Source organism: Trichechus manatus, unplaced genomic scaffold (genome assembly GCF_000243295.1).
Source record: "Trichechus manatus latirostris isolate Lorelei unplaced genomic scaffold, TriManLat1.0 scaffold00028, whole genome shotgun sequence".
In the NCBI taxonomy this organism is placed as follows: domain Eukaryota; kingdom Metazoa; phylum Chordata; class Mammalia; order Sirenia; family Trichechidae; genus Trichechus; species Trichechus manatus.
In genome coordinates, this window is record NW_004443964.1 from 17,303,174 (window position 1) to 17,318,201 (window position 15,028).

The following is a 15,028-nucleotide window of genomic DNA, read 5'->3' on the forward strand; positions in this document are numbered from 1 at the left end:
GGTAGGTGCCCACACCACCCATCATATCTGTCTGTCTTCCAAGGCTGATCCTAATTCCTGTTCACTTGTTCACCTCTGTGGTCCCAGCGTAGGAACATCTTGAACATGGTAAGAGCTTAGTACATGTTTGATGAACTGTTGTTGCATTCCTCCTTCTGAATATTATTTGAATAACTGCCCCAGTCACATGCTTCCCATTCTACCTTGACAAGGTCTTTCATATCTGTCTGGTCCCCTCTTTCCCTTTCTTGCTCTAGATTAAGCCGAAAATAATCCTTGCCACCAGTCTCCTGAATAATCTCTCAAATGCCTGTCTCTTTCCTAACTCTCCCCCTAAAGCACAATTCCAGTTATATTTCACTCTGTTGACTACTAAAGAAAGCCCCGCTCCCCTATTCTGACTTCAGAGTCCCCACTACTGGCCCATCCTACCTGCCTTCCCAGCCTCATCTGCCGTTGCTCCACTGATGAGTCTATTTGGGCTTCTGCGAAGTCACATAGTGCTTTCCTTTCCCCAGGCCTTTATTCATGTCCTCCTCTCCCCCTAGACTATTCTTCCCCCTGTCAAATCTATCAAAGGCTCAGCAAAGACACCGCTTCTTCCACGAAGCCCTCCCTGCTTTATCCCATCCTACCTCCCTCCTTCCAACAGAACGCTCTCTCTCTTAACCACCATAGCTGTTTCTGGGAGTTTATTCCCAACCTATTGTACTTTTCGCAGCCTGCCTTGTACATTGGTTATTTCTGTGCACATCTCATCACCTTTTACTGACTTGCAAACTCTTTGATATTCCTTCAGCACACCAGTCCTTTGAACTTAGAAGTCCTCAGTGTTATTTGTTGAAAGAATGAATGAATGGTAATCGTCTGTGTAAAGGTAAAAAATGCAGTCATTCATAAAATGAAGTAGACTAAATTATGGCTAAAGTCTCTTTCTGCTCTAAAATTTGGTATGTCTGTGAATGAGCTCTCCTCTGGAAAAAGGAGAGAGAGAGAGAGAGAGAGAGTCGCTAAGGTCTACATATTAAGCCTCAAGAAACACACTAAGTTTGGGAGGCGGAAGCAGCAGAGAAACAGGAGGAATGCCAGAAAACGGTAATATCCAAGGAGGAAAAAGTTCAAGAAAGAAAGAATTTTTAATGGTACTTGAATAGAAGCCCCGGAGAAAGAGGATGGAGCATGTCCACTGGGATTTTACAAGAGAGGGAATGTTTATGAGCTGTTTAAGAGAAGTTTCAGGACAGTCCTATGGAGATAAGCCAGACCCCAGGGGATTAGGAGGGACTGCTCAGAAAGGAAGTGGAGGCACTTTGAGAGGACAGCAGTTTCCATATTGGTGCTGCACTGGCCCTTTGAGAATATTAATATTCTATAAAAGGAGCCCTCCGATGGCACAATGGTTAAGCGCTCAGCTGCTGACTGAAAGGCTGACACTTCAAACCTACCCAGAGGCTCTGTGGGAGAAATACCTGGCAAATCTGCTCCCATAAAGATTATAGCCAAGAAAACCCTATGGGGCAGTTCTACGCTGTCACATGGGGTCGCTATGAGTCAGAATGGATTCGATGGCACCCAACAACATGAACTGGTGACACTGTGGACACTTCATGCATGGTGGCATGCAGACTTGGCACAACTGGGTATGGAATACAAAAACTTAGAGGCAAGTGAACAAACATTGTACTAGACCATAGGGCAGAAACCTGGGGTCGGGGGGCAGGGAGCTCCCTATTCCCAGTGGGCACTTTAATCCTTAAATTCTTCTGTACAACCTGAAGATGAGATCAGTAGTCTTCACATGTTATTTGAGGCAATCCCCTCATCACCTCATATTTCTGCAAACTTCTAGTTGTTATTAGCATTCCGTGGGGATGCCAGTCTGGGCTACTATGTTGCTATTAGTAGCAGCTGATTTGGCCCCCATGGTGACCCATGCACAACTGAACAAAATTCTGCCCCGTCCTGCATCATCCCCATGACTGGTTGCTGCTCGGGCTGTTGAGACCCATAGGATTTTCAGTGGCTGATTTTCAGAAGTAGATTGTCAGGCCTTTCTTCCATTTTGGTCTGGAAGCTCTCCTGAAACCTGTTCAGAATGATAGTGGCATTCAAGCCTTCACTGACAGATGGGTGGTGGCTGCACTTTGAGGTGTCTTGATGGAGAATTGAAACTAGGTCTCCCGCATGAAAGGCGGGAATTCTACCACTGAACCACCATTGCCCCCAACTATGTTTACAGGTCACGTATTAGTACCGTCATAATGCTGTGGGCAGGGGCAACAACCAGCTAATGGTGGAATACATTATAGCGTCTTGGTTGACTAGATAAGCTGTGACATGAAGCAGACAGCTGGCTTCAAATCCAGGTTCTGCCTCTTCTTAGGTATGTGTTACCTTCTAGGCTGCTAACCTTTCCAAATGTCAGTGTCTCATCTGTAAAATGGGGCTAATAACACCTACCTCGTTGAAATTGTCAGGCAGATTACATGGGATGAACCTATAAAGCATGTATGTGCACATTGCCAAACAACAGTAAACACCCCGTAAATACTAACTGCGATACTAAGACAGACTTGCTTTTGCAATGCAAGAAAGCACGTAGTGAGTGGGATTCTGGGAAACAGACAAGTCCTTCAGAATGAGTGTCACATGGTTTCAAATCCAGTCATCCTAGAACAGGAAGAGCCAAAGTTCTATTTACCTAAAACTCAAACCGCTCACGGTGGCAGCAGCTGTTTATTTTTAGTTCCCTTAAACATTAGGACCCAAAGGGGATAGAAATTCAGCTTGGTATCCGAGACGCCTGCTTCATCGTTTTACGTATTCCGTAATGACACCACGTGTGCTGTAAATTCAAGTCTGTCTGGAAGTGGTAGCAGCCGCAGCAGATCACTAAAAAAAAACTGATTTATTCTGATGAAGACATCGTTCCTTTGAGACATTACTGGAGCTTTCAACCATGAGTTCCCTTTCTGGTTTTACCAGATTTCCTTTCAAGTCTCCTTCTTCAAAGGGAGCTACCTTCCTACCAAACAACTCTCTGCAAACCAACCTCACAATCATTTTTTAAGTAAATTTTAAGGGGCTTAAACAAATAAGACAGGCACAAACGCCTTTAAAGACCGGGTCATAATTTCTTCCACTAGAGGGCGACATTTGCTAAAATAAACAAAAGGGAGTCATGGCCACAGGGATTAACCCAGGGCATAGCGAGTGAGCCGAGGCCCTGGTTCTTCATCTTGGCTGCCCTGAGTCTCTGGCAGAAACTGAAAAATGTGCAGGTTTCTGAGCTCCACTCCTGGAGATCCTGAGTCAGCGGAGGAAGGGGGCACGGAAAGGTGCGGGAACCCTGTTTTTTAAAAGCTCTCCAACTTTAGGAACCACTAGTTTAGAGAGAAGTGAAAATAAGATTTTTTTTTAACCCACTTTCTCACACCCCCTAGACATATCCAGACCCTACTACAGTCTTTGTTGAATCTGATGTATGTTTTTTTACGTTGGCGAAAAAAAAGAGGGCTTATCTTTACACCAAGACCATGACCTTTGCCCTTGTTTAATGGAAGTTATTTAATGGGACTTCCTGAAAGGTCCTTTAAACGACCATTTTCATGTCTTTTACACGAGCAGGTCTATTTCAAAAACATCCTACAGAATGTTTCCTTTTCTGTTTTTGTTTATTAGTGATGTCATCTTCTGCTTTATCACAAGCAAAAAGCTGTTTAAAGTAGTACTTGAGTGTGGAGCAAGATTAAGGGAACACAGCCATAAATCAAAACAGTGCTTATCAGTCTGAGGTTGCCAATCATGTGATGTTCTGCGAAGTGTGAACTGGTGAGACTTAAGAACAGCCTAACTGGGGCATAAGAAATCCTGAGACCATGGAACAGCGTATTAAGGCCTGGTAATTTGGCCCAACACCTGGCCCAGACTCTGTGAAACAGATTTTTTTTTTCTTTGCAGGATCTTTAAAACCGATTTATGAGTTAGACTGAGGTAAGCAATCCCCTTTGTGTTTCATCTGCGGTGCTCCCAAGAGTCACAGTGACATTCTGAATTATAAATGGGCTGTCAGAGTTCCAGCACAGAAAGTTCCCCTCCTAGCCTTATTGTTTGGGAAAACAAACATACAAACTGGAGAAAAGACGTGAAAGTGGTGTTTTTCAGTCAAGCTTCTCTTTTAACTCAGACCCTGTGGTCAGCTTGCAAGCTGGACAGGTAATAATTAAAGAGCTCCTCCCAGTTTCCTTGCTGTCGGCTCCTCCTGGACACTTGGCCACACTGCTTGGGAGTGATGGGACCTTGTTCCACACATCACTCTCCCAATCCCAAACCTCTCCATTTGCACTTAGACATGCAGGCAACCCTTTTCAAAATGTGTCCATCACTTTCATAGTTGCCAAAATTCAGCTCACTCTCTCTTTTTTTAAATAATATTTTATTGCGATTTTGGTGAAGGTTTACACAGCAGTTTAGGTTTCCACTTGACACTCTTTGTACACAAGTTGTTCAGTGACATTGGTTACATTCTTCACAATGTGTGAACATTCTCATTATCTCCGTTCTGGTTGTTCCGTTTTCATTAATCTAGTTTCCCTGCCCCCTTACATTCTCATCTTTGTGTTAAAGTAATTACTGACCTTCTGGTCTTATATTTTTAAAATGAGCACAGTACCTATGGGTGATATTTATTGTTTTTTGAGTCAATTTGTTATTTAGCCACAAGGTGACCTCAAGGGTTTGAGGTTTGAAGAGTATCTCAGGGCAATAGTCTTGGAGAGTCCTCCAGTCTCAACCAGTCCAATAGGTCTTTTTTTTTAGGAATTTGAGGTTCCAGTCCACATTTTTCTTCCATTCTGTCAGGGTCCATCTACTGTGGTTGTCTCACTCTTTAACTGGCATGTTGGATTCTCCAGCATTGGTAGTGTTTAGTCTCTTAACTGAGATCAAGGTCAGGGGATTGGGAATGGGCTCTGTTTATGGGGTTTTGGCTTACTATGAGGAGTCCTTGGATGGTGCAAATGGTTAATGCGCTTGGCTGCTAACTGGAAGGTTGGAGGTTTGAGTTCACCCAGAGGCACCTTGGAAGAAAGACCTGGTGATCTACTTCAAAAAAATCAGCCATTGAAAACCCTGTGGAGAACAGTTCTACTTTAACACACACGGAGTCAACTTGATGGCAACTGGTCCTGGTTTTGGCTTACTATGAGCATTTGTCTGTTATGAAGGGATAGGGTTGATCCACAGTAGCACACAGATCAGCCATTGGGTCAGTTCCCCACTACTCCTTTGCTGTTTTCTCTAGCCTGGCTCACTCCTTTCCCCTAAACCCTGAAAAACCTTAGACTGTCATATGAACAAATCAGGAAAAATTAGACAAGTTGGGATGCCCTTTTTCTTTTTCTCCTAATATCATATGTAAAATGCCTTTCCTTGCTCTCCAAATCTTGCTTTATTCTCTCTTGATACAAATACTGTGATCTCCCTCCTCCTTCCAGCTCAGTGGAGGGCAGCATGAGACCAGTGACCAAAACAGCTTCCAGGCTCTTAATTCGGATTAATAGCCGTAACCCTCAAATAGACCTCATATAAGTCCTCAACCCACCCCACTCGCTCCAGGGAGTTGTGACACATTTCATCATAAGTTTTACAAGGTCCCATCTGCAAATAACGAGGTCCCACAGAAACACACAGGACACAAGCAGCCAAACCGATTTCCTTCTTTGTTTATAATTGTTGGTGAATAACTCGGCTGTGGTTCTTTCCCAAGGGAACTGATGGCTGCTGGACACAATGCGAGGGGAATTCCTGGGGGCAAGGGATGGGAAGAGGGGCTTCGGACTAGATGAGGCACAGCTGGAGGACTCCAGAGTGCTGAACTTGTGTTTGCTGGAATCCCCTGCCAGCTGCTGAACTCCTGCTCTGGAGGTCGCCTCAGTAAATGTCACTGATGGTGGGAAGATGAAGCGGGGAGAGGTGTCTCAGGGGCACCCGGGACCACCCCTCTCTTGGTTCTCGCTTCTGACTGGGTGTGACGCAGCTGGTCCCTCGGCGGGATTAGTGGAGTTGCCTAGGGGCGGGCACGTCCGCGTGGCAGGACTGCCGGCCTCCTGTAGCCTCCGGACGAGCTCCTCGCCTTGACAGCCCAGCGTTCCGACAGCCGGCATGTGAGGGCCCAGACTTCTTCAGGAGCCGCGGCGGCCAGACCCCGGCCAGCCGAAGGCCCACATTGCCCTGCTAAAGGCCAGTCCCTCCCTCGACCCCGCCCCCCTAGGCTCCGCCTTCGAGCCAGCTCCGGGCCACGCCCCGGTCATGACAGCCCCGCCCCCCGTGCCCGCCCCCTCCCAGCTCCGCCTCTGAGCGGGCCCCAGCCCCAGCCCAGCCCAGCCCCGGCCCCGCCTTCGGGCCCCGCCCCCGCCTTCGGGCCCCGCCCCGACCGGAAGAAGCGGCGGCACCCCGCGCTTATAGGGCCGGGAATGGGGGTGCCGCCGCCACCTAGTCAGCCCTGCGTTCGCTGAAGCCGGGCCCCCGCCGCGCTGTTGTCGCGGCGCCCCCGCCCCGTCCTCCGCCTGCTTGTCCGTCCTCACCGCCCCCGGAGCCGACCAGCCGGGCCCGGAGCCAGGGCCGAGTCCCCGCCATGCCGGTCCGGCGGCTGCTGCTGCTGCTGCTGGCGCTGGTGCTGCCTGTCTCTGAGGTGAGTGACCGGGGAGCGTTGGGTGGGGGACAGCTCTGGCCGGGCCAGGTCGTGGCCGGGGGAGGGTCGCGCCGGCCGCGTGAGCGGGAGTCCGAGCGTAGAGCGTGGCAGCGCCGTCCGGGGCCCCGTGCGCCCCCGCCGACGCTCCAGCGGGCGCAGAGGCGGCGCGGGCCGGGAGCGCCTCCCTGGCCGGAGCCGCGGCCGCCACCCGAGGGCCTCCTGGCCGAACGCATCTGTCACGGACAGCGGCTCCCGCGCAGCCTTGTGGCGCGCCGTGGGGCACCTCGGTGCTTCCAGAAGACCCAGGGCCCTTGGGAGGACAGCCCACCTGCCGGACCCTCCCCACAGGTGGGCACTAGCTTTGCCCGGCAGTGGCCGCAGAAGGACGTAAAGGGACTTATAATCGAGGGGAAGGGAATGTCTTGCGTTTGCAATCCTTGTTTGAACTTTAAAAAATGCGAAAACTTTAGAAAAAGAATGCAACAGGGAGTAAGCATTTTTACCCAGAGGCTTGATTCTCCTTACCGGCTTTTAAAGGTGTCTTGTTATTCAGAGACAGGAGGCTTCCTTTTATGTACCAAGACTTCGTTAAGCAACTTATAAACTGTGGGAATCTGACTCTTTTTTAAAACCTCATATGGGCCAGAGGTGAAGCTGCTTCAGAACTTTAAATGAAAGACCCTTTCCTCAGGTGAGAGTATTGTGAGGCTGTCAGCAACTCTTTCGATCTTTTTTATGGAGAAGAACCCATAGCGCCTGGTGTACATTTATTTTTACATTTACTTAACTATTTATGGCCTTCCCTCAGGCTGTGGGATTTGGGCACCGTGTTTGAGAGGACATTTTGTGGGCAAACTTAGTTTTTTTTCCTGGTTGAAAGAACCTCAATTAGTGCGTTTTTTTTTTTTTTTAAAGTATTGTTCAGGATGTGGGTATGGCACATTTGCACAGGTTCTGTTTAACGACCTCCACTGTGTACTGCTTAATACGGCATATCATGTACTGGATGTCCAGGTGGAGAACTGACGTGTGTACCTGAGTGCCACAGTGGAAACTCTTCGGAGGTTATGCATTTTAGGCAAATAATATTCTGTGCTCTAGGAACAACAAGAATTTTAAACAACTGAAGTAATAAATAAGGCCATCTTTTCCAAATTCAGATTTGTTAAAATAAATTTGTATGCACTTTTTTTATGATAGAACTTGTATAAGTTTTTCTTCTAATTAAAAAAAAAAAATCCACTTTCACAGCTAGAGTCAGGCTTTGAACCTTGGATTGGTTAATAATTACAGCCTGGCATCTGTTCACAAATATTAGTATAAACAAAATGACCAAACGTATACATGGAAATTGATCGTTTCATATGTTTTGGGCCGAGGTGTATATGGTTTCCTTTCCATATCTTTCCATTTGCTAGTCTCTCACTGAATTCTAGTGTTTTAGTTATTGTATAACTTATGCTAAAGAGCCAAAAATAATTGTTTAGCTTTAGTTGGGACTGTAATTTCAGTTCATGTAAATATTTCCAAATTGTATTTAGAAACCCAAACTTCTCAGAGTTCATGGTAAGGTGTTCCAGACCGTTGTCAAAAGGTTATGTATTTGTGCAAGTGCTTTTTAGGGGAAAGGTCAGAATTTCACTCTCAAAATTATCTCCCAATAAAAATCTTCACCCACCTCCCCACCCCCAAGCGTAGTGGGAATTGTTATTTTAAAATTCTAAGTGAAACTCATCGCAGACGTTGGCAGTTAAACTAGGCAACAGTGATGTGCAGAATGCATTGATCATAAAGTTAGACAAACCTGAGTTCTAACTAGCCACTTGTTGGCTATGCCCTCAGGCAAGGTATTGGCCTTCTTGGAGACTGTTTTCTGATACGAGACGGGGGACAACTGACAGGTATGAAGGAGCCTTGCACATAATGGAGATATTAATTCCCTTTAACCCCTCCACCCCATTTGAGGCCCTTTTTACTCCAGGTCATCAGTTGTTGAATATTATCCTGTACCCCTGCACGGAATACTTCTTAAATGATATTTCCTGTTGTTTGAAGAAGTAACATCAATCAATAAGAAGTACCATGAAAAAACGACACATTGGAGGCAATGCTGTGATTTTTTTTTTTCTGGTGTGTGTCCGATTGAGCTAGACGTTAACTCATTACGGGCTGTGACTCTGGGCTGCCAGATCCCAGATGCAGTACTGTCGCTGTTACTAAGCGCTTGAGGCTGTCTTGTGTTAATCCCGAATGTGCTTATTTAGTCCGTGAGATTTTCTCCTTCTTCCTAGACCTGTATCTTGTCCCTAGTGTTGGTTTGTGCTATGTCATTACTGTCACGTAGTCCTTATTTTATGGTGTTCAGGCGCCAGTTCTCAGTTCTCAGAGATGTCTGTTGCGCATGGTGTGAGAGACTTGTTTTCATTTATACTGTATAAAATTGCTTTTATTCAGCAAGTGTTTTTGTTTTAGGGGGAGGTGAAAAAAAAAAAAGTGAGAACGAGGGCTTATGTGTGTAACAGAAAACCAAAACACAAAAACCAAATCCGTTGCCATCGAGTTAATTCCAATTCATGGAATCCTGTAGGATAAAGTAGAACTGCTTCCTTATAGTGTTTCCAAGGCTGTAAATCTTTATGGGAGCAGATCACCAGCTCTTTTCTCCTGAAGAGCCGCTTGTGGGTTTGAACCGCCTGCCTTTCAGTTAACAGCCAAGCGCTTAACCACTATACCACCACGTAACAGAAACACTCAAAATATCATCTGACAGGTGAGTCCAAACTAGAAACATTGTCTATCATTTATTCTGATAGTCATCACGTGCATGAATTATCCTAGTAGATGATATTAAGGCATTTATATTGAAGCCAGGAGTAGCATGTTTCATAAGCTCTTGTTGTCAGCGCAGTTGATCATGAAATTAGATTGTAGTTGTGCACATGTGTATTTGTACTGCTGCATTAACTTGCTTGCCCACTTAGCTTTCTACAGCAGGGTAGTTTCTTTTCAGAGCACAGGAGAAAACATATATGAGATATTCCTTGAATATAAAACTAGTGAGCTAAATAAAAGTTTCTTCATGTCTGAATAGAGTAGTACCAACCACATGGACCGGAGGAATATAGTTACCAATGGATATCTATTTAATTTTCATTGGAAATTTCTTTGGTTTTGGGATCCAAAGTAATCTTAAGGTCCAGTATTTCGTATGTTTTATAATGACCAAATGTTCTCTCTAAAGAGATGATACAGGGAAGAAAAGTCTAATGTATCATTTTAATGGATTCAGTTTTCATTATGCACAAATAACTTGGGGCTTGTAACCTAGCAATGTGATTAGAGTGTGATGCTGGCTTAAAAAATAGGGACAGTGAATCATAGTCTATGAATAATAAACATGCCAGCTGGATATATTCCCCAGAAGCTGGGGGATTTTTTTTTTGCATCTTTATCTTTACCTGTATCCCATGTTTGGTTTCAGACTTCCCTGCCTGAGAGCAACGCAGATACTTAAATGAGTACAATAGACCAGATCCTGGTTTGGAAAAGTAGAACCTAAAAATGTAATAATCATCATAAGGTCCTTGCTTACATTCCTTTTTTTAAAATTTAAGTTACTTCTAGACAGCCTCTACATCAGTTCTGGTCATCTCATGATCGTTGTTCATGAACAAACGCACACAGCAAATACAAGAGTGTAAAATGGTGTGCTTTGTATTTTTGTTCAGAAGGTTCCCTGTAACCTGCTAGGGAATGTTCTGAGTATGCTATTGCATTTCTATACAGAAAGCATTTGAGCCTTCTGTCCCTGACCATGGGTTAGGGACTTGGGTCATAAAGTGATCGGGGTTGACATGGTAATAAGCTGTCCTTTGCTTAGTTATTACCCTGCTGAGGTTGTTTTGTGTTGTTTCCATTTTTCCTGCTATTAAAAGGAAAGGCTTATGTTTTTATTCTTCAACTCTAGTGTGTGTTTGGTACTATCTGTATGATACCATGGGAGGATTTAAAACATTCCTCAAAGTAATCATATTCGTTCTAGTAAAGTTAAAAAATATAGATAAGCTTAAATTAAAAAAAAGAACAAAAAAAACTCCTATGATCCCACTCCTCAAACATTACCACTCATGGTGCGGTGAATTACTTAATATGGTCCTTCTAGCCATAATCTTTGTAACTCCCACCAAATGACTGGGTGGGGCTATGCAAATGAGGTGCTTGTGGCCCACCAAGGGGATTGGGTAGCTTGCTAATAATGTAAATAAGGTGCATGGCATCCTAGTTGGGGAGGTGGGACCATGCAAATAAGGTGTATGGAACTCTAATGAGGGGATTGGTCAGTTTTGCCATCCCATTAGACTTAAAATGAGCCATCCCAGAGACGAGAAGAGAGGATCTCACCACCACTAAGAAAGAAGAGCCAGGAGTGGAGCATGTCCTTTTGACCTAGAATCCCTGTGCTCCTGGAACCAGGAGACCAAGAGAGAGCCATAAAACCGAAGATGGTGAGAAGCAGCAGCACAGACACTGCAGCAGCAGAGGCAGGAAACAGTGCAGTGGGCTTCCTGGCCCATCGAGTGAGAAGGCTGAGTGCCTTTTGGCAGGAGGCCTGCTGACTGAATAGGGTGCCTCCGGACACTTGGTGGAACTAGGTTTGCCAAGCCACGAGTTAGAGCTGAGTGCCTTTGGTTTGAGGCTTACTGGTGGAGTGGGGTGCCTCTGGACACTTATTGGCAGAGCTGAAAGAGCTTTGTAACACTTGCCCGAGCAGGGCAGAGACCAGGTAGAGGGCCAGAGAGAGACCTGCCTGCAGGCATGGCTGAGAAGAGGCTGTCCTGATCAAAGAACTGTATCCTGAGCGTTCCTGAACCTGAATTGTAACCTGTTACTTCTTGAACAAACCCCATAACTGTGAGTATGGTCTGTGAGTATATTGTGTGTGGCCATTGTAATGAATAATCCAACCCAGCCAAGAAGTAGAGAGTGCCACGGGAGGGATAGTTGGTGTCAGAATTGGTAAAAAGTTTGGAGAGAGGACCTCGCTTTGTAGAAATCAGCCTTGGGCTGTTGATGCTGATAATGATTCTCTTCCTCCCTTGTGAACGTAGCAAGGAGGTCAGAAGCTCTTGCCACCATGCTATTTTTACACCACTCTTAACATTTTTAATAGCTTTATTGAGATATAACCACATACTGTACAATCCACCCATTTAAAGTTTACAATTCAATGGCTTTTAGTATATTCACAAAGTTGTGCAGCCCTCAGCCACAATCCATTTTAGAACGTTTTTATCATCTCAAAAGAAACAGTGAAGATCTTAAGAAGTATGCAGGAATAAGGAGCTATTTCAGTAAATACTGTAACACACAATTTTGCAATAACAATAATAACAACCAAAAAAAATGTGTGTGGTTACATAGGTAGATATGTATGCATGTATATATTCATATAAGTATGGATATATATATGTGTATGTATACGTATATGAAGACACATGTGAGTATATAGGCGTACGTGTACAGGCATATCTGTAGGCATATGTATATACATATATATGTGTGCTGCATAAATATTCATATATATAATAAACCACATTGGGGGCACAGTTTTGGATACTTCCTATACATAACTGAACACCTCATGAGATTGGTTTACTGGGTTTGAAGGCTTGGGACCATAGTCTTGTGGGACAACTAGGTCAGTTGACGTAACATAGTTCATAAAATAATGTTCTGCATCCTAGTTTGGTAAGTAGCGTCTGGGGTCTTAAAAGCTTGCGAGTGGCCATCTAAGATACAACTATTGGTCTCTACTCATGTGGAACAAAAGAGAATGAAGGAAACCAAAGACTCAGAGAAGAAGCTAGTCCGCAGAACAGCCCATATGAACCACGGCCTCATCTAGCCTGAGACCAGAAGAACTAGATGGTGCCTGGCTACCACTACTGACCATTCTGACCAGGGACACAGTAGAAGGTCCTGGACAGAAAGGAAGAAAAATGTAGAACAAAACTCAAATTCCTAAAAAACGCCAGACTTACGGACTGATAGAGACTAGAGGAACCCCCGAGACTATTGCCCTAAAATAACCTTTGAATTTGTAACGGAAGCCGCTCCTGGTGGTCACCTTTCATCCAAACAGTAAATTGGCTTATAAAATAAACAATAGCACCCAAGAATACTGTGCTCCCTTAAATAATCAGCTAGATGAGACCAAACAGTCAACATTTACCCTAAAACAAAAATAAGACGTTAAGGAGGGACAGGGAAGCTAGATTAATGGAAGCAGAACAGGAAGAATGGAAATAGTGAGAATGTTGACACATGGTAAAAAATGTAACCAATGTCATGGAACAAGTAGTATAAAAATTGTTAAATGGGAACCTAATTTGCTATGTAAACTTTTACCTAAAACACAATTAGAAAGAAAGAAAAAAGAAACTCTGTACCCATTAGCTGTCACTTCTCCCTAATCCCCTTAGCTGTTATTATTGTTAGGTGCCATCAAGTTGGTTCTGACTCATATTGAACCTATGTACAACTGAACGAAACACTGCCCCGTCCTGCTCAATGCTCACAATTATTGCTGTGCTTGAGCCCATCATTGTAGCCACTGTGTCAATCCATCTCATTCAGGGTCTTCCTCTTTCACTGACTGTCTCCTTTGCCAAGCGTGATGTCCTTCTCCAGAGACTGGTCCCTCTTGGTAACATGTCCAAAGTACATGAAATGAAGTCTGGTCATCCTTGCTTCTAAGGAGCGTTCTGGCCGTACTTCTTCCAAGACATGTTTGTTCATTCTTCTGGCAGTCCATGATATATTCATTATTCTTCGCCAGCACTACTATTCAAAGGCATCCATTCTTCTTTGGTCTTCCTTAGTCATCGTCCAACTTTCACATGCGTATGGGACGATTGAAAATACCATGGCTTGGGTCAGGCGCGCGTTAATCCTCAAAGTGACATAATCCTCAAAGTGACATCTTTGTTTTTCACACTTTAAAGAGGTCTTTTGTAGCACATTTGCCCAATGCAGTATTTCATTTGATTTCTTGACTGCTGTTTCCATGGGCGTTGATTGTGGATTCAAGTAAAATGAAATCCTTGACAACTTTAATATTTTCTTCATTTATCATGATGTTGCTTATTGGTCCAATTGTGAGGATTTTTCTTTTCTTTATGTTGAGTGTGTTATCCATACTGAAGGCTGTAGTCTTTGATCTTCATCATTAAGTGCTTCAAATCCTCTTCACTTTCAGCAAGCAAAGTTGTGACATCTGTATATCGCAGGTTGTTAATGAGTCTTCCTCCAATCCTGATGCTGCATTCTTCTTCATATAGTCCAGCTTCTCGGATTATTTGCTCAGCATACAGATTGAATAAGTATGGTAAAAGGATACAGCCCTGACCCACACCTTTCCTCATTTTAGACCACAGAGTATCCCCTTGTTCTGTTCGAATGACTGTCTCTTGGTCTAAGCACAGGTTCCTCATGAGCACAATTAAGCGTTCTGAAATTCCCATTCTTCACAATGTTATCCATAATTTGTTTTGATCCACACAGTCAGATGCCTTTGCATAGTCAATAAAGCACAGGTAAACATCATTCTGGTATTCTTTGCTTTCAGCCAAAATCCATCAGACATCAGGAATGATATCCCTGGTTCCACATCCTCTTCTGAATCTGGCTTGAATTTCTGGCAGTTCACCTGTCGATGTACTGCTGCAACTGTTTTTGAATTATTTTCAGCAAAATTTTACTTGCCTGTGATATTAATGATATTGTTTGATAATTTCTGCATTCTCTTGGATCACCTTTCTTTTGAATGGGCACAAATATGGGTCTCTTCCAGTCAGTTGGCCAGGTAGCTGTCTTCCAAATTTCTTGGCATAGACAAGTGAGTACCTCCAGCGCTCCTTCCATTTGTTGAAACATCTCAGTTGATATTCTGTCAATTCCGGGAGCCTTGTTTTTTGCCAGGTACCGCTAATCTACTTTCTTTTACTGTGACTTTACCTGTTCTGGACACTTCATATACATGGAATCCTACAATATGTCTTTTATGACTTAGCATAATGTTTTTAAGATTCATCCATATTGTAGCATGAACTAGTACTTAATTCCTTTTATGGCTGAATAATATCCATTGTATGGATATACCACACTTTATTTGTCTATTCATCAGTTGTTGGACATTTCAGTTGTTTCTACCTTTGGCTATTATGAAAAATGCTGCTATGAACATTCATGTACAAGCTTTTCTGTAAACATTTGCTTTCATTTCTCTTGGGCATATACCTAGGAGTGAGATTGCTAGGTCGTATGGTAACTCTATGC

The 15,028-nt window shown here is 44.1% G+C and overlaps 1 protein-coding gene across 1 annotated transcript in view; it reads left to right on the forward strand.

Moving 5' to 3' along the window:
• Positions 1-6,593: 6,593 nt before the first annotated feature.
• Positions 6,594-15,028, forward strand: part of ERN1 (endoplasmic reticulum to nucleus signaling 1) — an 82,169-nt gene continuing 73,734 nt past the window's right edge. Inside the window, exon 1 of the mRNA XM_004374214.2 lies at positions 6,594-6,691. Coding sequence (XP_004374271.2) covers positions 6,635-6,691 — 57 coding nt within the window. The 5' untranslated portion in view covers positions 6,594-6,634. The remainder of the gene's footprint in view (positions 6,692-15,028) is intronic.